General features: G+C 44.0%; 1 protein-coding gene across 22 annotated transcripts in view; it reads left to right on the top strand.

Moving 5' to 3' along the window:
• The first annotated feature begins 11,847 nt into the window (after positions 1 to 11,847).
• Positions 11,848 to 24,276, top strand: part of RBFOX1 (RNA binding fox-1 homolog 1) — an 845,440-nt gene continuing 833,011 nt past the window's right edge. For 16 of the 22 annotated variants that reach the window (XR_015300686.1, XR_015300685.1, XM_086941221.1 and 13 more), the window contains exon 1: positions 11,849 to 12,309. Coding sequence is in view for 20 of the 22 variants with exons in the window: in XM_086941221.1 (XP_086797347.1) it covers positions 12,160 to 12,309 (150 nt within the window). In the remaining 2 variants the exon portion in view is untranslated. Of the gene's footprint in view, positions 12,310 to 24,276 lie in introns of all 22 variants that reach the window. The other 6 variants (XM_086941201.1, XM_086941213.1, XM_086941205.1 and 3 more) reach the window with 2 other exon arrangements.

Here is a 24,276-nt window from a genome sequence, read left to right as displayed (position 1 = left end):
CCCATTTATTCTACCATTGACCTTGAGATATATATATATCAAAAATATTCAATTTTCAGAAAGACACACCTTTCACTGTGATGTCACATGATGTGAACAGCAGCCTAGCGCGTTCCGTTTGTTCACATTGTTCCAGTTCTGCCACAATAGGGTTTTTCCTGAACGGAAAGAAAATTATGTGGCGAGGAATAACGGCATACCTCTGGTCAAATTACACTACAAGTGTAACGCAAAATGCTGGAAAAATGCTAGATTATGACAGCATAACGAATATTTCTCCTGGGCTTAGATGATATTTTTGTCATCAATATTCTATAACATATCACCACTAATGTTATTAGGGAGCGGAAATCAATCAGTAAAGGTCCGCCAGTCGGCTGTGTCTTGTGTCTCGTGTCATGTTCTGCCATGATTTATCATGTGCTGTGTTGATTTCTGTACAATGCACCTCTGTCTTTCACAAGGGCAGCTTCAGCACGTGTGGACTAAACAACAAAAGACGGTATAACTTAAGAGGTCACTGCGATCAAAGAAAAACCGGGCAGGACACCATCTAGCTAAAAATGCTGTCAGAAACGTTTCTTCTCAAAAGCATTTCTAAAAATGTTGTTCTTCTCCTGGGCTCACGGTGAGTTAGATAATATTCCTGGGATAGCATTTCTAGGGGCATATTATCAAGGGGTTTATCTCCGCTTTTTCCGCTTTAAAAGCCAAGAAAACGGAGATAAAATTATCTCCCTATTACCTAGCTGTCGCTAACACCAGTTAGCGACAGCTAGTAGGAGATAGCGACCATCTTGGGCCCAGCTTTGCATGTCAGTGATATTTATCACTAATGACATGCAGAGTGGGTGTGCCAAGATGTTAGCGACTGGAAACAGTCTCTAACATCGCTATCTCCTATTACCAACTTTTGGAGATATTCGTGCTAAGCGCAAATATCTCCAAAAGCTAACACCTGCCCCTGAGCAGTTCTTAGCCATGTTATCCATTGGTAGGTGGATAACATGGCTAAGAGCATTAGCTCGGTAATGCCTGAATATCGCTGACTTTTCAGCGATGTTCATGCATTGCGGCCGATTTTTATCGCATTTGCGATAAACCTTAGTAATACCAAGGTTTATCTGCGATAAAAATCGCCGCAGGTCGGCGATACATTTTTGTCTCTAATCAAGCAATAGCGATAATTATCGCTATTGCTTGGTAATATGCCCCCTAGTTTTCTCTTTTTCTCTTTCATCCACTCAATCGGGCGTTGTTCCTAGTGTTTTCGTGAAATATTGAAGTAGATATTAATATATTTTCCACTAAAATGGAACATGGAAATTGCGCTTTTCAGAAAAACTCTAATTTTACTGCTGGAGGCAAAACTGTGCAGCTAGCTCGACATAAAATACAAGATACCGTTAGGCTGCTGAACTCCACATAAAACTACACTTGAGAGAAGGGAAATAGACACATTCACTGGTGCACCCCAACAAAAAAAATTGAATAATCAGACATGCTGTCCCATTTGGCATTAGGTACACGTGCAGTTTTCAAATGTTTTCCGATTTTGATTTCTTGCCATTACATCCAGAGTAAATTGAATGTACTTTGCCTTGTGTACTAGTAGCAGGTAAAGATAGAAGTGAATCTCTAAAACTTGCCCAGTGGGCTTTACTTGCTTCCACCACCATCCTGGGTGGAGCTGATATTGCCCACCCCATACCCCCAAGCCCCACCCCTCCTATACTCCAATAATGTACAGCCTCTACTCCTTATGTTTGCAAAACAGCAAGGTATGCCACAAAGAGGCTGCTCAAGATTATAGGTGTCACCAAAACTCTGCCCTGTTTTTTCCCCAGCAAGCCGGTTCTTCCATGTATTACATCAGTGTGCCAGTTTAATGTTCATAACTGTCAGACCTGGGAAATGACTATAAGGGAGTCGGAGGTCCATTTTCCCACTAAAGTGTGTGCAGTGCACAGTGGTAAGAAGTGCGGGAAGCTGCCCCCTCTTTTCATGAGTGCGGCTTTGCCTTTGGGGTACACCACAACTCTACTCAACATGGCTGCAGGATTTTGTATAGGAGACCCATGACTTCTCAACATTGCTGCTTACCCTAAATCAAGCAATACCAACACTCCTTGGCAGAGATAAAATCCTCAAACTGAATGACTCAAACACAAAACTCCAGATACTAGGCCCAACTTACCTCCTTAACCCCTTCACTGTGGCGGCTATTCCGCCGCAGTGCTGAGGGGGCGGGGCGGAAGAGCGGCGGGCGCATGCTGGTGACGGAACCGCTCCGTCACCAGCATCGGTTGCGCTGTGCTTATGACGAAGCGGTTTCGTCATGGTCCCGCCCGCTCAATACAACGCTCAGCGCAGGTGCGGAGTTCGCAACGCGCATGAGCGGCGGGCGGGCAATGACGGAACCGCTCCGTCATCAGCACAGCGCCACCGCAGCTGATGACGGAGCGGTTCCGTCATCAGCGCACAAGGGGTTAAAGACATTATCACCCTGTGCCAACTGTATATTGCCTTTGGCAAACGTGTGCATTCATCTTCATGAACATATTAGGTTTGGGAGTGATATTGGATGCTGATCAAGTTGGGAATTCACAAATACAGATGTTGTCAAATATCATTCCGCCTAAGAAACTCCTTCCCATACATCTCCACTCAATCAACACAAGCGTGAACTATTGCAATGCTCTGTACCGTGGCCTACCATTGGGCCAAATCACAAAACCTCAGAAGATAAAGAACCAGGCACAAGGCTGAAATGTGTTTAAAGAAAAACAAACATGTAGCATGCGACATCAAAACCTGCATCTGGTTTAAGGTTGTCTGCCTAACATGCAAATGCATTGAAGGTAAAGCCAAATGCCTCCCGAAAAAAATCTGCATTGCACGCATCGAACAATTTATGTAATCCGCTTTCTGGAACAGAAGATAGGATAATATGGCAGAAGGCTGCAGTGATGCGGAAATTAGGCCTGGGAAAAAAGTAGGGTACACTAGCAAATGACATGATATTTCCATGGCTCTCGGTATGCAAAATTTGCTGACTTTTTCAAAATTTCGCATTGCATGATTTTGTATCATTTTTGCCCGCGTGAGACTGGCACCTGCAGAAAATATCTAGTGACTAGACATTTTCTGTTCGACCCAGTCAGCGACTAATATTTTGTGTGGCTTTTTTAAATCAAGGGACACCTGTTTGGAAAAAGTAATGCGAGATATAGGCAAACCACATTTTCTGCGAAAATCATAGTTTCGCTTAATAGTTTCATATACCATTAGAAATGATATGTCTCCCCTTCAAAAAAACAACTGGTTTTGCTGTAGTCTTACCTTGTTTTACCTTGCCTTAGCTTTTCTGCACATTTGCTACCCTTTTGTTAAAAAAAATTGATTTGAGCCAGAGTCTACATTCCATCTGAGGAGCAGGGCAGGTGCATGATATGTTTTCAATGGGTGCCCTTCGATAGTAACATAGTCTACATTGTTTTCTGCCATCCAGGTTGCGCCAGCTCGGGCCAGTCTAAAGTTGGCAGCTCGCCCATTCGATACATGATAGCTGTTTAATTGTGGAAGAAAGACCAACAGCCAAATATGGTGTTGGGTACGGAGCCTTGAAGCTGTTGATGACCAGTTAAACTTGGGACCGCCTTTTCAATCTGCTTTAATTGATGGTGGAAGAGAGTTGCCACATGGCTTTGTCGACTGTAGCTTTGAAGCCTGAAGATAAAGTTGCTGTTTTCCAAAGGACCCCTGCATGGAGGTTTAGGATTGCCTGGTCAATCTACCCTTGGGTTTGCATTTCCAACCATAGAAGCTGATTTAGGGTGCCGGGTTTCTAAATGAAGATTGTGTGAAAGAGTTTAATATTTTACCCTCTTGTGGTGCCACACAAAGTGGTAGGGGCACCTCCAATGGTTGTAAGGATGTGTTTGGGGGGCTGCAGTAATGTAGCAGCCTCCCTTGAGTAAGTTAAACAAACAAGCCTAGGTCTTGTGGGTCGTGGAATTCATGACATCAAGAAAGGTTTCATCCACTCCAGTAACTGGGGCTTGGTGGCCTTCAGCTGGGCAGTGCAGAGACTCTTAGTGGTTGGTTGTATGGCTACATTATGTGGTCTGAGTGATTAAAAGAAAGATTCCAACACATATTTGTGAATGTAATTCAAAATACTTTATTAAGAGTACTTTATTGGCAGTGGCTATTGATGACCATTGCAATGATCATTTTAATGATGAATGCATTGACATATTATTAGAACATTGGAATGTTGGGAGCTCCATTGAAAACAATGGAGTGCTCTGGGCTTATAATGGCTGGTATAAGCCTGGAGCTCCAACATTCCAATGTTTCTTTGTTCTCAGCTCTGGCTGTGAACAAAGGCTTCAGGGAGGCTGAGGGGATTCCATTCTCCTCACGCTCCCAAAAGGCTTTGTTTTTTTTGTTAGAACATTCTGTCCTCTAGTGACAGAATGTTCTAATAGCCTTATAGCCCTTCGTAGATAGGCTATACCGCTATTAAAGTCCCTCTTCCTTGTTAAAGGCCCTCGCCTTCGGCTCGGGGCCTTTAATGCTGGAGAGGGCCTTTAATAGCCGGTATAGCCCTCTACGGCGGGCTATAAGGCTATAATATTGATTTCATTGGTTTTAAAGGCCAATTCGTAAAAAAAAATTCTGTTATATATATGTGGTGATCCTCTTGACATAGCTAATAGGCGTGCCTTATATTTTTATGGGGTGACCCCTTGATAAAGCCCATAGGCCTATCTTATATATAATGACACTTCTTATATTGAAATACTGCATCTGCTATAGGTGGGGGTTATTGTGATTTTGGGGGACATGACCCGCTAGGGGTCAAATGTGACTCAAGAAGGCCACCAAAGGAACTTCCATCTACCTGATCTATGTTTGCAAATTAATGTGTTGTTTTAGTAGCGTGTGTAATTAATGTACTTTTCATTTTTCAAAGAAAAAGCACTGACTGGACAATAATGTATTACATGTTGTTGTTGCTATGCAGCGGATGAGGATTACTAGCCTCTACTAACCCTCTGAGTAGGCCTTAGACTTCCCTGCTTTGCTGCAATGTTTCCATGCTACATTGAGGTACTTGGTTTCCAGTCAGGAGACAATTGTGGGCTTGTATATTGTAAATGCCCTAATCCTGTCCAACTAATATCCAAATGTCTTACATGTTTCTAATGGTTCTTAGCCATGTTGCAAAGATTTTCCTGCGCTGTGCTGCATTGGTAAAAAAGAAAAAGAAAATATTTTCAACATGTTCGCTAATGTCATTTTCTAAGCCCACAAACCACAGGGACACTTTTAACTGGTTAGTTACAGGTCCAAGTTTGACCCATAACTTAAAAGAAAAAAATTGTGAGAGGATTTTTAAAAAAAAGAAAAAAGCAGGTATGGAAAGCAAATGGGTGTGGAAGCAACATGGTTGGAGGCAAAACCAACATGGAGTGCAAGGGGGTAGGAGAAAAGATGAGCTAGAGAACAACGTGGGGTGGGTGACAAGCAACATAGGCCAGCAGCTAACTGGAGAGTATGGGGGTGAGGAGTAGAAGCAATGGATGAGAGAGTGGTTGGGAAAGTAGCACATATAGTGGGATGAGGAGGAAAAGTGACGGGCAAGAGAGCAAAATGGGGCGGGTGGAGAGAAGCAGGTGGGTAAGAAAACAATAGGGGTGGAGTAAACAAGGGCAAATTCTACATGGAGGGAAGTGGGGAGAAGCACATGGAAAACAGACAGCAACATGGAATGTAGGGAAAGAGAAGTACGTGAGGGGTATAGCAGGAAAAAACTAGGAGAGAGTATAATTTGTGTCATTTTCTGTTGAGTAGTTACGTGAAACTTTGCCAAAAATATGCGATATTTCGCTCAATTATGTTAAATGCTAAACCGGCATTTGGTTCTATATTTTATTGAGAAATGTCTCCTTACATCCACTCTGGATGTACGAATACATTTTGCCAGAGCTGGACTGGGAACCCCAAGCTGCCCTGGCAAATTGTTCGGACCAGCCCCTAGGGGTGGGAGAGAGGGGGGTACAAGTATAAAGCACAGCTGCTTTTGTAACTGAGGGGCCGATATTTCAGCACAGCTGCAAAACTGCTCCCACCACTGTAAAACCTTCCTCCACCCTTCCAGCCTCCCGGGGAAACGCCTGATGCCCTCTACGACCAGTCCGGCGCTGCATTTTGCAATATAAAAACTAGCGCCAAAAAAAATAACAGCGCCAGGGAGAACAGCCACTTGTGCTCTGTTGTTCACATTGGTCGTGTCTGCTGTAAATTTCTGCCTGGGAGTGGTGCGTTAGCAGGGAGGGAAACAGCTTGGTCTTCCTTGGATGTCAGTGGTCGCAGCAACGGCGCCCTGAAGCAAACTGTTCCACATAAACCCACCCAATGGCGGAAACTCCTGGCGTGCAGGGAGGTGGATTGATTGCCAGTGCACGAAACCAGCCTCGCGGTGACGAGCTGTCACCCGGGAACGTCGAAGTGAAAGGTAGAACAGCCCTGGATGCCTGATTAGGGTTTGGGATGAAGTGCGGCTTCTCTAAATAGATCTTTATCGCCGACTTGGGAAGGGAAACCCTTCAGGTCTAGAACGAGGCGGAAAAAGATGCGGAGCGAGAGGGGCGGGGCGCCGTTTCCTTTCAGGAGCACGGAATTGCGGTTTGGGGATCTGTGGTGCTGAACGGACAGCGCCCCTATCCGAGATATTACAGCTGTTTGTATAGTGCTTATCGTGTGTTGCAGCTCATTCAAAGCGCTGAAAATGAGTGTACCGGTCAGGATGACGAGGTCACACAGCATAATAACTGCGTTCTGATAAGTGTAATGTGCAATGAATGAGGAGGGCACTCACGCGCCGTGACAGTGCAGCTAAGGGCAGTAATGTTGGATGGGCATCGGGCTGGCAGATAGCCTGTGGGAGTGAGTGTGTCAAGAGTCGAGTGTACTGCAGCCAGCGCAATGAGCTGCTTCTAAGCGCCTCCATTCTACAGGTCGGATGTGAAAGGAACAGTCCCGTCTCTCGTACTTCGGGTCTAATATTGATGTTTGGCGCTTTCGGGAAGAGCCCAAAATGTGCCAAATAAGGCCAAGAGGGCAGTGGAAAATGTATTTGATCGATCTCACATAATAATGTTCAGTTGAGGAATTCAAGCAGCCTGTTGTTTCCTCACCTGTCAACTTAGCAAAGAGAACAGATCTCAGTCACAGAAAAGCAACGTTTGGTGTTGCACTGCTGCCAAGTGCAGTAGGGGAGGTGAGGGGAAGGAAAGGATCGGTAAAGAGGAGGGGAAAGGGAAAGGGAAAGGGGGAGAGGAGAGGTAAGGAAAATGGGGAAGAAGAAAGGCGGATAGGATAGGATAGGATAGGAAGGATAGGATAGGATAGGATAGGAAATGGATAGGATAGGATAGAGCAGGACAGGACAGGACACAATAGGATTGGATAGGATAGGACAGGCTAGGATAGGATAGGATAGGATAGGATAGGATAGGATAGGATAGGATAGGATAGGATAGGATAGGATAGGATAGGATAGGATAGGATAGGACAGGACAGGACAGGACAGGACAAGATACAATAGGATAGGATAGGATAGGACAGGTTAGGATAGGATAGGATAGGATAGGATAGGACAGGACAGGACAGGACAAGATACAATAGGATAGGATAGGATAGGATAGGATAGGATAGGATAGGATAGGATAGGATAGGATAGGACAGGTTAGGATAGGATAGGATAGGATAGGATAGGACAGGACAGGATACGATAGGATAGGATGGGATGGGATGGGATAGGATGGGATGGGATGGGATGGGATAGGATGGGATAGGATAGGATAGGATGGGATAGGATATCACGAAGGGAAAGGGGAACAGTAAAGTGGGAGAGGAAGATGAAAGGAAGATAGGATAGGATAGTGTAGGGATGGGATGGGATGGGAAGAATAGGATAGGATAGGACAGGACAGGATAGGATAGGATAGGATAGGATGGGATAGGATGGGATAGGATAGGATAGGGATGGGATGGATAGGATAGGACAGGACAGGTTAGGATACGATACAATACGATATGATACAATACGATTCGATAGGATAGGATAGGATATCAGGAAGGGAAAGGGGAACAATAAACTGGGAGTGGAAGAGGAAGAGGAAGAGGAAAGGGAAAGGGAAACGGGAATGCAAAGCAAGGTAGGATAGGATAGGATACAATACTATAGGATAGGATAGGATAGGATATCAGGAAGGGAAACGGGAACAGGAAAGTGGAAGTGGAAGTGGAAAGGGAAAGGGAAGCGGGAAGGGAAGGGTAGGATAGAATATTGGGAAGGGAAAAGGAAAGGGGGGATAAAGGGGAGAGGAAGAGAGAAGGGAAGGGGAAGTGGAAGGGATAGATAGGATAGGATAAATTGTGTTTTATTTTGAATGTTTGTGCACATTCTCTCTTCTGTCAAATTTAATCTGGTGGGGTGGGTGGGTAGGCAAATGGATGGGTGGGTGGGTGGATGGAGGAATGGATCAATCTGGAGGATTAAACATATTTTAGTTATTAGTTACAGTTTGTTACCAGAACGCATGGATGAACTGACTACTGCCTGAAAGTCTCCTTTCTTCTTGTCCAGGAGTTGGGTGGAGGTCTGATACTATTGCATATTTATGTATCTTTTTCTGTAGTAACTATGGGCCATATGCATGAACAAATGTTCCCATAGACACTGAGTGGCAAAACACCTTTTATACATCTGGCCTCTATCCCACACTGGACTTGCTTTTCCTGTGACTGGTGTGTTTGATCTTACCTTTGGGGAGAGTGGGAGAGGGGCATGGTTGTCTTCAATCAGTTTCATCTGGGGAGGGGCTATTCTTCCAGACATTACTCTGTTCTAAAATGAATTGCTTCATACGATTATTTATTGTATCTTTGACTGACTGATCCCCTTCTATGAAAGGATGAAATATTATGAATATTATATTTTAAATATACAAAGAACACACAAATGTAATTTATGTTTACGCGTTAAGATGAATTTTCAATCTAAAATTTAAATCTGCATTGCTCATTTCATCGACTTTAGTATGCTCACGCTTTGAGGTATACGAACTGCATTCAATCCCCTACATAAAATGTACAGAGCAAGCACCCTGAATGGGATTGTCTTGTGATGCAGAAACAATGTGTGTTTCCATTACACAGCTCGAATGGAACCATTTTTATGAACTCATAAGGATGAAAGGATGGATGGACCTTGCAACAGTCTACCATACTTGAATATATTACTGTAATATATATAACAGGATGAAGATATGCGTCATGGTGGGCATTTTACAGCAAGCATTGCAAGTACCACTTAGCGTAGTAAATGATATCATCCATTTCGGTTGCAGTTACTCCTTCTACTCCGGAATGAAAAAAGAGTGAGTTGAAGCTACCACCATTTGAGCCTTTAACTTGCTGGGTTGACCCTGTTCACTGAAACAGGCACTTAACCATTTGACTTATGTCGCCAAATAGACAGATGATAGATAGATAGATAGATAGATAGATAGATAGATAGATAGATAGATAGATAGATAGATAGATAGATAGATAGATAGATAGATAGATAGATAGATAGATAGATAGATTTGAAGCATGTGATCAAGCCACAGAATTACAATATTAATCACAATGGTGATTTCTTATTATGATAGGAAGCTAGGTAGATAGATCAAAAGATTGAAAGACAGACAGACAGATCATGCTGTATCAGGCACTCAAGGCACTGAGTTATCCTATCAATTACACTAACGGTTTCTTATAGATAGATAGATAGATAGATAGATAGATAGATAGATAGATAGATAGATAGATAGATAGATAGATAGATAGATAGATAGATAGATAGATAGATAGATAGATATTATTGAAGCATGTGATCAACACACTGAGTTATCTTACTAACCACACTGGTGATTTCTTATTATGATAGGAAGATAGATAGATAGATAGATAGATAGATAGATAGATAGATAGATAGATAGATAGATAGATAGATAGATAGATAGATAGATAGATAGATAGATAGATAGACCGACAGACAGATAGATAGATAGATAGATAGATAGATAGATAGATAGATAGATAGATAGATAGACAGACAGACAGACAGACAGTGCTCAAGCCACTGAGTTATTTTACCACCCACAACGGTGATTTCCTACTACCTGGAATCAAAAAAGTCCCCAAATCTAAGAAGAATGAAGTCCCCCCAAGTCTGCCCCTCCCCCGAAGGCATGACTAACGAATATCCCAGAATCCACTGGAGGATGTTGCAGCGCGTGCTCGCACGCGGCCGGTGCACACACTGAAATAGATGACAAAGAGAAAGGGAATGTTTAAAACAAACTCCAAGGCTACTGTTCTGCGACGGGGTTTGCAGCAGTGGGCGAAAAAAATGAGCGCTCTAATAAAGAGTGGGCCTCAAGGACAAGTTAGTGAAGCAAGCCTTTCATTTTCTGGTCACATCCTCTTTTATTACACGAAGACTAACTAGATCTACTAATGAATAATTATTACTCAATAAAATAAAAGAGGAAAAAGGTGCGCCGGAGCTGAATACTAATTGGAATCCAGCGGCAACACAGCTAGGCATAAAAGTACACAGGCAAATTGTAAAAATGGCAACAGTAATTTCAAAGCCGGAGTTAATAGAAGAGGCAGGGAGGACCAGGGAATGGCCTTTTAATTGTATCCGACGGTGGCGTTTACAGCAGCCTCTTGCTCCTTGGTCTGGAGCGGGGCTGAGCATTGCGCGAGCACGCGCGGCTCGTGCTGCCTCCGCGAGATTAGGGTGTCCCCCTGCTGGCGTTTCTGGCCTTTCACTCACACAAACGTAAAATGAACTTTCTGATGGCCTGATTGCAGGCTTTATTATCCACCCTACTCGTGTCATCGACTTTAGAAGTATCAGATGATGAGACAAACCTGTGAACTAGGGGGCCCAGAGACACGTGCTACATTCACGTTGACCAACCGAGCTACTTCGCCACCTTAGTGTGATCTAATGTGCACTGCACGGAAATAGGTATGTTCATTTAAAATGTTTCTAATTTTTTTTATCGGTCACTCAGTGCCTTCTTTTTGGTTGACAAAGAAACTCTAGAGCGCCTTAAAACCTTATACTACTCTCTTCATGACACTGCACCGGAAAAAAATGCTAAATGGTTTTTGAAACTGGTACAGCCGAGACGAAATTGAAAATGCAGGGAGAACGCAGCTGTGCTCTTAAAATGTGATCAATGTTTGCATCTACTACATGGGATTTTCTGAGAATCGAAACAGATTTAAATGTAGTAAATAGATACACACGCATACCGATTTATGCGTGTGCTCGAGTCTGGACTATACGTACAACGCATGCATTCATTCATGTAAACATTTCTAACCAAATATTAATGTTAAATCACGACTTATACCTCTGGAAATAAAGCAGCATTGTGGATTTCCACACGCTGCACTCGGAGAACGCCATTGCACCGCAATGTTACTAGAAAGAGAGCGCGCATCCACCCACCCACACACTTTTTGTGATTGTCAGGTGCGGATCAATGAAGCACAAACCGAAAAAAAATCCCAACAGCTATTCCGTCCCAGCTGGGCTGTGGCATTAATTACCCAGCCCATGTCTGCGAGGCAGCTCCCCCTTCCCCGCTGCCACTCTCTCGCCCACCCCCCTCCTCGGGGAGTCACACATGCACTGTTTGGGTTGTGGTGGGCGGTGGAGCCCCTGCCCCGGGTCTCGTCTGTCAGCTGGGGAGGCAGCGAGCCAGTACCTCTGTAGTAGGCGAGACACGCCGGTGCCCGGCTCCGCGCTGCCATTGACAAACTTGCCTCAGCTCATCCATAGGCTGCGGGCTGTGTCTTCCCTTCCTCCCCCAGCCCCCGCCACCCATCCGCCCCACCCCCGCCCACCAGCCCGCATCACCGGAGTGGCCTCCCCTGTCAGACGAATGTAGGTGCCGAGCCCTGCCAGCAGCACAGACACAGAGAACGGGCCTCCCTGCCTCCGCCAGCCCCCCAACGCACCGTCCCCGGGCCGCCACCAGCAGCACGCGGAGCGGAGCCGGACCGGCGCGTTGCATGCTCGCCCCTTCCCTCGTCCTCCGCCGACTCCCGAGCAGCAGCAGCAACATGCAGCACCCCCTGACGGGCGCTACCTGCGTGGCGCTGCCCAACGTGGGCATGTGCCCCCAGCTCTCGTGTGCCTTGACCTTCATGTACCTGCAGCAGGTAAGTGCCCGGTCCTCTCCTGCTCGCGCGCAAACTCTCTGCAGCCCTGCCTGCTAGCGTGCGTCTGCCAGTGCGCTCCGGAGCGCCTCGACTGCAGCCTCGCAGCGCACTGCCTGACTTCTGGCTTAGCGATTGTGTGAGTAGCCTTGCGTCTTTTTTGTTTGTAGTTTTCTCATTCATCCCAGTGGCGCGAGGTATGCTGTACGTTCTACACAACACAGCATACCAACACATAACTTCAGGTTCTACGTTGGCATTTTCACGCTTTGTGGGGGACTGAAAGGAGATGGGTTGTGCCAGTGTCCTATTCCATTTCGGGCTTGGGACACCTTCCGAAAATGCCCCCCTCAAGAACGCAATGTTTCATTTTAGAGGCGGTGACTGCGGCAAATTAGAAACACAGATCTATATATATATATTGCGTTGGTTTTTTTTCTTGTAAAAAGATCAAAATGATAAAAGGATGGAATTGTGGACGGGACAGAACTATTTAGACCAACAAGAAAGGGAATTTCATGTTAAAGAGCGGCTTTTTGGATATGTTAAACCCTGTATTGTGACGGGAATTGAAAATGCATAAAATATTCATTTTTTTGCTTGCTCATCAGTCCATGCAGAGATGGGTTTAAAGAGCAGCACGTTTCCCCTCGCACGAGGGCATGTCTGGGTGATCATCTGATGAACGCCGCGCTAATCACACAAATAGGAACAAAAGTAAACAGGAAAACGCATCCCCAAAGAACTTGCTCCTAAAACAGCTTCGAAGCTATTTGACTAAAATCCATAACGGTATAATTGTGTTATATTCAACCGCACCTTCCGTTGTGTATACGTGTATGGGGCTAGACTAGGCATGTGTTGAATAGAAAAGATTGTTGAAATGTGTTCTCTCGGATTTTCAACGTTGTGTTGAGATGCATGCTTTTCTATAAGGAGATTGAGGTAGCGCCTTGAAAATACGTTTTTAGAGCGTTGAGGGCGAGGCGTCCTCCCAACAAGCACTTCAGCAAAGTAAGTAGAAACGAAAGCTACTTCACAGGGATTGACTGCTTTTCAACAGTTCAACACCAAATTCAAAAGTTAAACACGAACGCCAGGGGCATTTTATTTTCTGTGTAGCGCTTTAATTACCGCTATAATCTCTCTCTGAGTATCTTTTTTCCTCGATAGTTCTACAGAGGTTAGGAAGTAAGGGATTAAAGAAACGGACACTGTATGTTGCCAGGATTTACATCATAGATATGTCGAACGGATGATTACGCCACACTATGATACACATCCCAATTGAAGTGCTTGTTCCAAAGCTTCCTTCTCTCGCGTGGTGCAATATCGTGATTTCTAGTGCCAGCCATGTATGCTACTCACCAAACTTCTCCATATCACACTTTATGCTTCGCTTTAAAATTAGGCGCTTGCTGTGCTGTACAGTTTCTTGGTCGCCAATGAAGGTTTTTTTTTTTTCAGGAAGGATACAGAAATGATGTAAGGTGCCTCTTCTCTTATGCTGTCCTGTAGCCAGGGTACCGGTGGGAGTGCAGGCACACTTTTAAGACTGAGAAACCTTTACACAAAAAGCACCTTGTAAACTACTTTCGATATTATCTAAAAAAAAAGGGTTTCAGAGAGGGTAAGAGAGACAGATTGTGAGTTTAAATGTGTATAGATGTGTGATATATACATATACACAGTTGAGCACACCTCACATACATACATGTGCACACACTGTCATGAAAATACTTATCTCCCTACATCCACACTATTTATATATCTACATGTATGTCTGCACAGGTTTATGCATGTTGATGGGAAGGGACATGGCTGTATACATGTAGGAGCAGACATGCCTCAATTGCTTCTGAGGGGATTTATGTTTGTTTTCTCAAATATGGTCGTTCTCACATATTTTGAGCCTGGTTAAGGCAATTACTATGGAAAAAAAGAGTCATGATGGTTGAGGAATTCTAGGACCTGCTTTGATCTTCACATCGAAGGTGTGCCTCGTTCTACTTATAGGATGTTTTGCATATCATCATAGCGTGACATTACTTGTTGTATTTTCTCCACAAGATGTCTTATTGGCCCACTAAAATCACACAGTCCTAGAGGGTGTTCAGAGAAGCTACGACTTTCTTGCGTCCCCTGCCTCCCCTTCCCACATGATACAACACCAAGGCAAGCATAAATGTGTTGGGGGAACAAATATCATTTATACGTTGGCTACAAATGTGTGCACATGTGTGCGACGCGTGGGTGCGAGAGAGCGCGTGTGGAAAGTGAAATACTCTATGTTAATGTTGTAAATGCGAGACTACTTCCACAATTTGTGCCTTTCTAGATCTCTCTAGGGCTCAGCACCTGGAGGAGGTTGGGTGAATGTTTGTGTCACTGGTCATTTTGTGAGAGCTGAATTTATTGTCTTGTGGGTAGCAATGCTTCTCTTTTATACCCAGTTATCAGTTCTCTAAGGTTTCCAAGCCTGAGTATTTAATGAGCAGACAGAGAGAGAGAGAGGTTTCCTCATGGGAGAATTGAACATGGTTACACATGGGGATGGCAGAAGATGCTTAAAAATAGGGATTGTGTTGTACCCTATCTACCCAGGGGGCATACTTATCAGCCGCCTTAGAGATATCTTCTCCCTAGCGCTGGTTTGCTTTTAAGGGCTTATTGCCGGTGTGTGGTCCCTTTAAAAGAGCGCAGGAATGGAAAACCCGCTGGGCGGCTTCTGTGTGAGGAAAGATTAGGAGGGATTTTACGAAAGTCGGCATATCTTTTGAGAATTTGATGTAACCTCTGAAGTGGACAGTTGGTTAATCCATGTGTTCTCCCTCAGAATTGAGAATGTGTTGACGTTGTTTCTGGTTTGGCTGTTTCTTCGCCAGAGTTTTAATGTAGAGCTAAATTGAAGGCAAGCCCTCTTTCTCGCTCTGTTATAATTAGAATTTCATTTTCCGAGTGCATTGCTGGAGGCTATCTCTGCGAGTGGAAATATGAAGAAAGCATTAGCAGTGTGCATTTGATCAGGTTTTCAGCACTCCCTGTCAGCATTCCCATCAGACCCTCAATATTAAGACACACACACACACCGTTGCGCGTGCTCCGTATCCAACACAATTTCAAGCCCTGGGCTTATGACTACACGGTGGGTTGGTCTCTGGCTACATAAAATCTCCAGGTTGAATTGCATTCCTGAGGCAGGGGGTGGTTGTTTTTAAAAAAAATTTTTTACTCAGGATACCCAGCTCCTGAAAGCAGTTAGAGAATGTTCTCCATCCTATTTTTGTTGTTTCGGCGACACCCTCTTCGTGGTGTTGTCATGATGTCACTTTTGCTGGCAGTTTGTACTTCTAGGTTTGAAATAATGTTGCCTCCTCTACTTTATGACAGAGCTCTCCCTCAAGAGGCAGAACACAAGTAAAAAAAAGATGGGTGGACCTCATAAACTTTCTAAATTTCCATTTGGCGTACGTCGGTTTCAACAAGCGTCAATGTTAGCAAGTGAGAGCGTTGCTCGGCTTACACAAGGATAGCTTGCAGATGCAGTGACTTTCTTGTTTTATCACTTCACGAATTTCTGGTAATGCAGGTACATCCCTGTAGGCCAATTCTCATCCAGACATACATGCTCTTACTTTACAAAGCTGTGTGCAGATGACAGGAAGATCCATTGAGTTTGGCGCCAGAAACACTATTTTGTCTTATTCCGTATAGAAATCATCAAAAAGAATATGAATCATTGTATTGCAATTCTACACTGTTTTTTTGGGAGACTTTATACCTCTTTTTGTATATACCATTGAGTGAAGCCCTCTTTGTCGACAATGGCATAGACATATTTGAATTTTCTCCCGTAATATCATTGTTTTGATCGCCCCTCTGTTTTTCCCTTTACCAATGAATCCATTGGGCGGCTATTTACTTTTTTAGGCTGTGGTTCTCGAACAGAAAGGTGCAAGCCTTCCAATGCTTGTGACTCAGATTGACACATGTATGTCCTACAGGTTATCGTTCGACTCTGTCGTGACAGTGAATATCACGAGAGACCCTGAGTTTGATTGTATGGGAAACTATTTGAAGAGGGGGGTTCAAATTTAGACTTGGAATCTTACATTTCTGACTGCTAGTGGAATTGGCAAATCTAAAAGTATGTAGATTCACATAAATATACATGTATTCACAACATGCTTGAAGTAGAAACTTGCTAACATATGTCAGAACAACACGCAACACTTGAAATCACTAACCCCTCTACAATGTGTAAAAAAACAGCAACAAATATATGAATACAGAGAGAGAGAGAGAGAGAGAGAGAGAGAGAGAGAGAGAGAGAGAGAGAGAGAGAAAATAGCTTCTTACAGAAGGCAATTGTTGAATAGCGTTTTTCGTTTTCAGAAATAGGTAGAATTGAGTCCTTTAAGTCTGTCCCTCCAGCTCATTGAATAAATGGCAAATATAATTCAAAACTTTCCTGAAAAGCATGTCTGATTGCTGTGAGTTGAATGCATTACATTTCCCTACCCTCACTCCATCATCTGTTGCTGGTTTTTCAGACGGAAAATCCTGCAGCTAACAACGAAAATCAATAGTATGAAACAGCAGCCACTTGATAGTAAACCTCTTGTAGTAATGTGCTAATTGCTGTAGATTTTACATCTTTCTGTTTGCCGAGCGGGCTATGTACCTTCCTTTCTTTGCAAATGGTACCCTGGTGAGTGGGATGGAGCGCAACCCACATTTGACACATTGTGTGGCTCGGAAACGAGGCAGTTTGACAAAGAGCATGTGGCTGCATTCAAAAATAAATAAACAGGAAGTCAACGAGAAAGAAACGAGTGTTAGGTATTTACCGCCCCAGACAATCAGATCGGACAAAGTACCTCACATTTGGCCAACAGACTTTAAAAATGGGATTGCCAGATACATACATGAGTATAAGCGCCTGCTTTGAGATCACATTCGACACACACGTAGATAAAAGTACCAGAACCCTGCATTGGAGGGAGGATGTTTTAAGAAAAAATGATTTTTAACCTGTAGTCAGAGATTGAGCTGCTCCTTAAACACTTCTCACCTTCGTGCACCTTTCTACTAAGGAGGCGACGGGGAATGTATTTAATTTCTAACATGCTAACACAAGGTTTCTGGTGAAGGAAATTCGACACCCTGCATAGCTGTGTGTCCAACTATCTGTCAGCCTAGTGGCTGTGACTCTATATTCCGACCCATTCATCCTAAGCATGAGCGGATTTTGCGGATTGGCAATCCGCGAATTTTGCGGATTTGCGGATTCGCAATCCGCAAAATCCGCGAATTCCCGCGAATTTGCGGATTTTTTTTTTTTTTGTGTTCGCCCGTGTTTCTGCCAGTTCGCGAGGGTTTTTACAATTTCGCAATTTGCGAACTTACCTGTCGGGTCGCAAGTTTTGCGAACTTGTTGTTTCTACGTGTCCAGCCTGTTTGGGACACTCTTCTTCATCACTGCCACTCTCTGTCACCACTGCCACTCTCTGACTACTCATGCCACCCTCTGGCCCACCCATGCCACCCTCTGTTTCATCACTACACCCTCTGGTTGTCCAGTGTACATTATTTTCGGCAAAGCAAAGCACACCTTCCCTGCCTCAAGTGACCTGAATTAATTTGGGGCTGATTAATGTGTCACAGAATATTTTTTTAGCTGGCACCTGCTTCCTTAGTGCGCCCTGATTAGTGATCTTTTGCACTTGCTAAGTGCTTTCATTGTTGCAAAATTAGTTACAACACCTGCCCTGCCCCAACTGACAATAATGAATTAGGGGCTGATTAATGGATTTTAACTTCCAGCCTGGCTCCTGCTTGTCTCCCTTAGCTGTAATTCAGGACCTTTGTGGCATATGTGTAACTATTCTGAGGTTCAGAGCAGGGTCACATAATAGTTTCAACTGGCAACTGAACTCTGGAGGGGCCCCTCAGGAAGCCCTACAGGAAATGGCTACTAATGATGTGCCTGAACTTTTGAACCTGGTAAGTAGTTACTTTCAGTTTTGCCAAGATCGTATTTCTGCAATTTCGCACTTATTCGCGGGGCGCGAACTCACGCTAACAGTGCGAGCAGCGCGAGCAAAATCCGCTGCTCGCGGATTTGCGGATTTTGCGGGAAATTCGCAAATCTCGCGGATTGCGGATTTCCCGAAAATCCGCAAAATCCGCGAGCGGAACGGATTTTCCGCCCACACCTAATTCATCCCTGGGTCCCTTTAGTTCTTATTCTTTATAGATCGATCTATCTATCTATCTATCTATCTATCTATCTATCTATCTATCTATCTATCTATCTATCTATCTATCTATCTATCTATCTATCTATCTATCTATCCTCTATTGTCTGTCTATCTAGCTATCTGTCTCTATCTATGTACCTATCTTTCTATCTACTGTCTGCCTGTCTATCTAGCTATATGTCTCTATCTATGTACCTATCTTTCTATCTACTGTCTGCCTGTCTATCTAGCTATATGTCTCTATCTATGTACCTATCTACTGTCTATCTATCTATCTATCTATCTATCTATCTATCTATCTATCTATCTATCTATCTATCTATCTATCCACCTACTGTCTATCTATCTATCTCTCTGTCTATCTGTCTATCTATCTATCTATCTATCTATCTATCTATCTATCTATCTATCTACTGTGTGTCTGTCTATCTATCTATCTATCTATCTATCTATCTATCTATCTATCTATCTATCTATCTATCTATCTATCTATCTATCTATCTATCTATCTACTGTGTGTCTGTCTATCTAGCTATCTCTCTCTAACTATCTACCTATCTATCTATCTATCCACTGTCTGTCTGTCTATCTATCTATCTGTCACTACCGATCCAACTGTTTATCTATCTATCTATCTATCTACTGTCTGTCTATCTATCTGTCTCTATCTATCGAGCTTGCTGTCTATCTATCTATCTATCTATCTATCTATCTATCTATCTATCTATCTATCTATCTATCTATTTTCTGTCTGTCTGTCTGTCTATCTGTCTATGTTCCTGAATTACTCCTTCTGCCTACATTTAACAGTCTTCGTGACCATTAAGCAACTTTTCCTAATAACGAATGTGTCTCATGTTGGCGTTTCACCTGTCTATTTTATTGCCTTTCTCTTGGTCTGTCTTTCTTGTGAACAGTCATTATCTCCATCTACGTGTCGCAGTGTCTGTTTTCTCTCTATCTATTATTGTTCTCACCCTTTCAATCTCAGTGGCTGCAAGCTTCTTGGCGTGCCTGCCAGCTTCCTTATGCGTGTATCTTTCCATCTGTTTTGCATACGGAACGTGCGTTCTCCTGTCATGGTGGGTACATTCCTCGATCTCCACTGTCACGGTGTGATCTTGTGCTCTCCAGTGCACCGCCATGCTTCTTATTTGTGCATTTTTCACTTGGGAGTGGTTAGAAGGATCGAGCACCCCACCACCACGTTCAGCAAATATATGTAGCAGATTTGCTAGAGATTTAGATGCAATGTTTGGAATGGAAAAAAATCTTCATTTGCAGCCCATCATGTTCTGAAGACACGAAAATCTAGATTGCACGTGTTAGAATTCACACACTCAGACTTGTCTGTAGGTAACGAGAGCATGGTGTTCCTGGCAGTTTATACCATCTGTAGATTGAGCATTCTCTTTTTGATATACATGCTTTTATAATGGAAACACATTATTTAGTACATATGCCACCAGACAATGGGAAGCTGTTATTTAATTCAAATATTAAAATATATTTCGCGGATTTTCAGTGTGACAAGGAATCACGCCCATAACAACATGGTAAGTTTTGTCTTCTTAATGATGATGCATTGGGTTTCTTTTCCAGAGTGAAAAAGTGTCTACAGAGGGCAATTCTTCTTAAATTGAGCCATTGCTCACAGTGGACACCGCCCGATCGAAAGCAATTGAACTGAAACTTCCATATCAACTTGCACTGTATTTAATTAGATATTGTCCACAGACTCGGTGGCAGGGCGCGTTATTGGTTTCTGCTCTTTAAGTACAGTGAGAGAATAAGAAAAGGACCACAATGCAACATCTAATCACAAAATATCCAACTGAACACAAGCTCACAAGATGCCCAAGTTCTCCTGCCTTGTGATTTAAGCCGTAACCATCTGGAGAAAGTGGTCGATTCCACCAGAGGTTAGATCCTGACTAGGCGAGATTTCTCCCTCGCCTTATTTATAGGGTCTCAGTGACCTCTTTACACCATCCCATCTTTGTGATTTAATTTGTGATGAGGTCGTAAATCAGGGGCAGTAATTTATGCAAATCAATAATGTCAATAAGGAAAGAATAATAAATAAATAAGTCCGCAGCGGCTCTGGCTACTAGCCTGACTGTTGGTGGGCAGGTTTGGGAACTGAACACTGACCGTGAGAATTATTTTCTCTGACCTCTCTCCTTATAGCAGTTTGTGGGCTGGTAGTAACGGAGTACACAAAGCGCATCTTCACACACAGAATTAACCTCCGCGTGCCGCCTCCCTCACCCTATCTTTGGTCATGCCGCCCGTCAATTTCATCAGCTAGGTTTTACCGTTTAACATTGTTGTAGACAGGACATGGTTTGGAAAGTTAAAAACAAGAACTATTTCTGGCTTTTATTTCTATAAGTAAGTGTCCTCTCACCACCACAAGCAAAAATGTTGTGTATTGGACCTCAATGGAGGAAGAAGAAGGGCACACCACGCTAGAGATTGGGAAAAACCACAGACCAGACCCAGCCCTCCTAACTCAAAAGGTGGTGCAGGCATGGTAATCTTGATCACTGGTCCTGAGTGCTGGACGGTAGTGAAGAAGGGTCGAGACATTCCAGAGGCTCTCGCCAACAGGTGTCCAAGGAGACCTTTGTGGCACCTAACACTGATAGGACAATCATCGCACAAAAATGCCTAATCTTTGTTCCTGTGATACCATGCTGTGCCTGCATACTAACGACTTCTATAAAAAAAATCTCAAAATACTAAACACACCCATACATACTGCGTAAATCTCCCCCACATTGGGGTTTTCCCTTTCCCCAATTCGCTGCCTCCTGGATTGGCACCTGCCAGTTCGTTGTAGACGGCTCATTTCCAGCTCCATGGACTCTATCTACCCTCATTTGGCATTTCTTTCGTTACTGAGCACACCCCTGGTGTACAACTCTACTCTGCAAGATCCCAGTTAAACTGCGTTTATCCCCATCAATGTGAAGTGGATGCAGTGGCGAGAGGCGGGATCTGTAGAGGAAGTGGCGGGGTAGCTAAGGAAGCCTGGTGCCTTAACTGCCTGTTGGTGAGGGTTGTGTACCTTCCGGCATCAAAGGTGTGATTACTGAAGGGACCCAGGCAGCCATTCATGCTTCTGAAGTCACTCTGACGAGTATCTGATGCTAATAACACCACCAGTAATCTGCGCCACTTTGCCTGAGCCCAACCAAGGATCTGTGTAAATGTTACTTCGGCGCGAAAATATTTGCCTTCCTTCCTTTTATGGACGACTTAGCTGGCTCCGAAAATTGCCGGCATCTGGCTTGCAAATGGCGCCCCTGCCCAAACGCGCTCTTGTGTGGAGCGTTTCATGGGCTGGCTGCGCGTGGCTGGGGGCGGCGGCGCGCGCGCGACCAAGTCCACATCACTGACGCGCACTCACCATCTGTTTTCCCCGCAGCTGGGCCTTGAATAATTGTCCAGGAGCTGATGGACTGAGGGGGGCACACCATCTCCGAGGGCTTTCTGATTCATTTAACCAGCCTGGCTGCCCCCCAGAGGAACCGCAGCACTGGTTTATTCATGATGGCTTTAGAAAAACACTGTACATTTTTTGTCTGACAAATGGTATCATTGTATAGAAAGAAAAGCTCTCACAATGCTGTATTGCCGGGTTTGGCAGGCGGAGGGCGCGTTCACGTCTAGGGGGCAGTGTTGTGCTCCGAGGAGCTTGGGCTGAGCGAATGAGAGAGGTGGAAACAGCACGTGCTGATGGAATTATGACATACGCAAATCATTTAGGGTGGCTATTCTGACGTATACACGTTGAACACTTTTAGTTTGTGTTGTATAGGAGAGGAGGCTAGCTGTATTTATGGCTACCAATCAGATAGGCTCCCTTGAAGCTTTCATCTATTGACGTCATTTCTTGTGTTGAGGGATTTCTATTGCACACACCACGCGCCAGGGCTTTTGAAACATATTTGGCTGTAAAGTTGAAGGGACCAAGTAACACTCTATGAAGACAGGAAACAGTTCAGAGAGGCAGGACGTGCTCCGATGGAGCTTGCCAGCTTCTTTGTCTAATTATTAGAGCCAAGTTAGATGGAAAAGGGATGTTGTGTGATTCACTTTACTGCGCTGCAGTCAACAGGCTACTGTTTCTCTCTCAGTAAGTAAATGGATGTGGGCCTAGTGGGTTGTAGCACACAAATAAAAGATATATAAGTAACTTAGGGCCTCCTAAACAGAGCCCTATTGCGATTGCAAACCCTGTGATTCACAAAATCATCGGGTTTGCAACAGCACAAGGGATTTTCTTCATGTGCAAAAGCTCTTTCATGAGGCAGAATATTCCTTACGAGCAAATATGTGGTGAGTGAAAGAGGGTTCTCCTCTTATTTAGAGCTCAGAGAGAAATGAATCAATGGTTTGTTACTGTAAGTGTGTCCTATTTGATACCCTTCCTCTTTGTGAATTTTGATACAGTTTCAGAGAGAGATGGCAGCGGTTCCATGGGCCACTATTAGTTATCTGTGAAATGTCCTAAAAATAAAAAATAAACGTTTATTTTGAACGCAGTCCCATTTCCTTTAAAGAAAAATGGCAGCTTTCAAAGAATAAAGAAACTTCTTTTTAAACACAGTTAAAGATATGAGGGCCCGCAGTCCCTTGCATGCCACCATCCTTGTGATTGTAGCCAATTGGAGCGGATCCTAAATTTCAACTTGTCTGTTGACTATTCATTAGGCAGCTTTTTTCAGTGACCCCCTGAGATTCAGTATTTTGAGAAATTACCTCGTTGTACATATGTGAGTTCCGAAAATTAGAATTGAAATTTAAAAAGTCTGTGTCCAATCCTCAACCACTTTTTTGGGAACCAATTCTTAGTACACGAGGTCCCTAAATCATGTCTGTGTGTGTGCGCACTTGAGTGAATCCGTAGGCAGGGTTCAGAAAGTGGCCCTTGAGATGATTAAACCTCTTCTAGGGGTTGGTATTGTGTTTATTCTTTTCACGTGTTGTCGTTGAAGGGACTAATGGCAGCTGTGAGAAATCCGAGCTAACCTCACAGAAAAGCAGTTTTTAGTATGTGTTTGTGCACTAAGTGGCGGTGAAGTGCTCTTGCCTCTCTTCGGCCTTCTTTAATGGAGCTTGTGAGCACTTCAATGACAAATCCCCGGGGCCTGGAGTGCGGCTGGTTGGAGTCTACCGAGCTGAGGCCATGTGCTGTTAGTCTTTCTTTGTAGGCATTGACTGATGGCGTGTTCGGCCGCAGAGTGCGCGGCGGGCTGTTTTTTACAAAGACTGGCACTCCGCTGGACGCGGGGTAGGCAGCAGCGCTTAAGGAACTGTATTCTGCGGAAGCGACATCATCTGCTGGGACAATGGTCTTCTTTCATTGTCAGAGTATGTGGGCAACGGGTTTCCTGTGTCAACAAGAAATTGGCACCACAGCATCCCAGGCCGTGAATTAAGCCATGCAAAATTCTTTTATTGGGGTGTATTCTTGCATCATTTTGCAAATTTCATCTTATGCCAAGATGGAAGGTCCCTAAATTAGGCCATTAAGCCATGTAGTGCAATTACGTCATGTTTGCAGCAAAATTTGAGTGCAGGATCACTGAATCAATTCAAACGACCAGTAGCTGTGGTTGATAGCGTTTGTGTTTTTGCGCTTTTTGTTGCGCAAAATGCACCCTCACGTCAAGAATGAACTCTAGGCAGGGGCGTA

Source organism: Lissotriton vulgaris, chromosome 10, assembly GCF_964263255.1.
Source record: "Lissotriton vulgaris chromosome 10, aLisVul1.2, whole genome shotgun sequence".
In the NCBI taxonomy this organism is placed as follows: domain Eukaryota; kingdom Metazoa; phylum Chordata; class Amphibia; order Caudata; family Salamandridae; genus Lissotriton; species Lissotriton vulgaris.
Note: the sequence above shows the minus strand (reverse complement) of the source record. Positions and strands in the feature narration are given on the sequence as shown.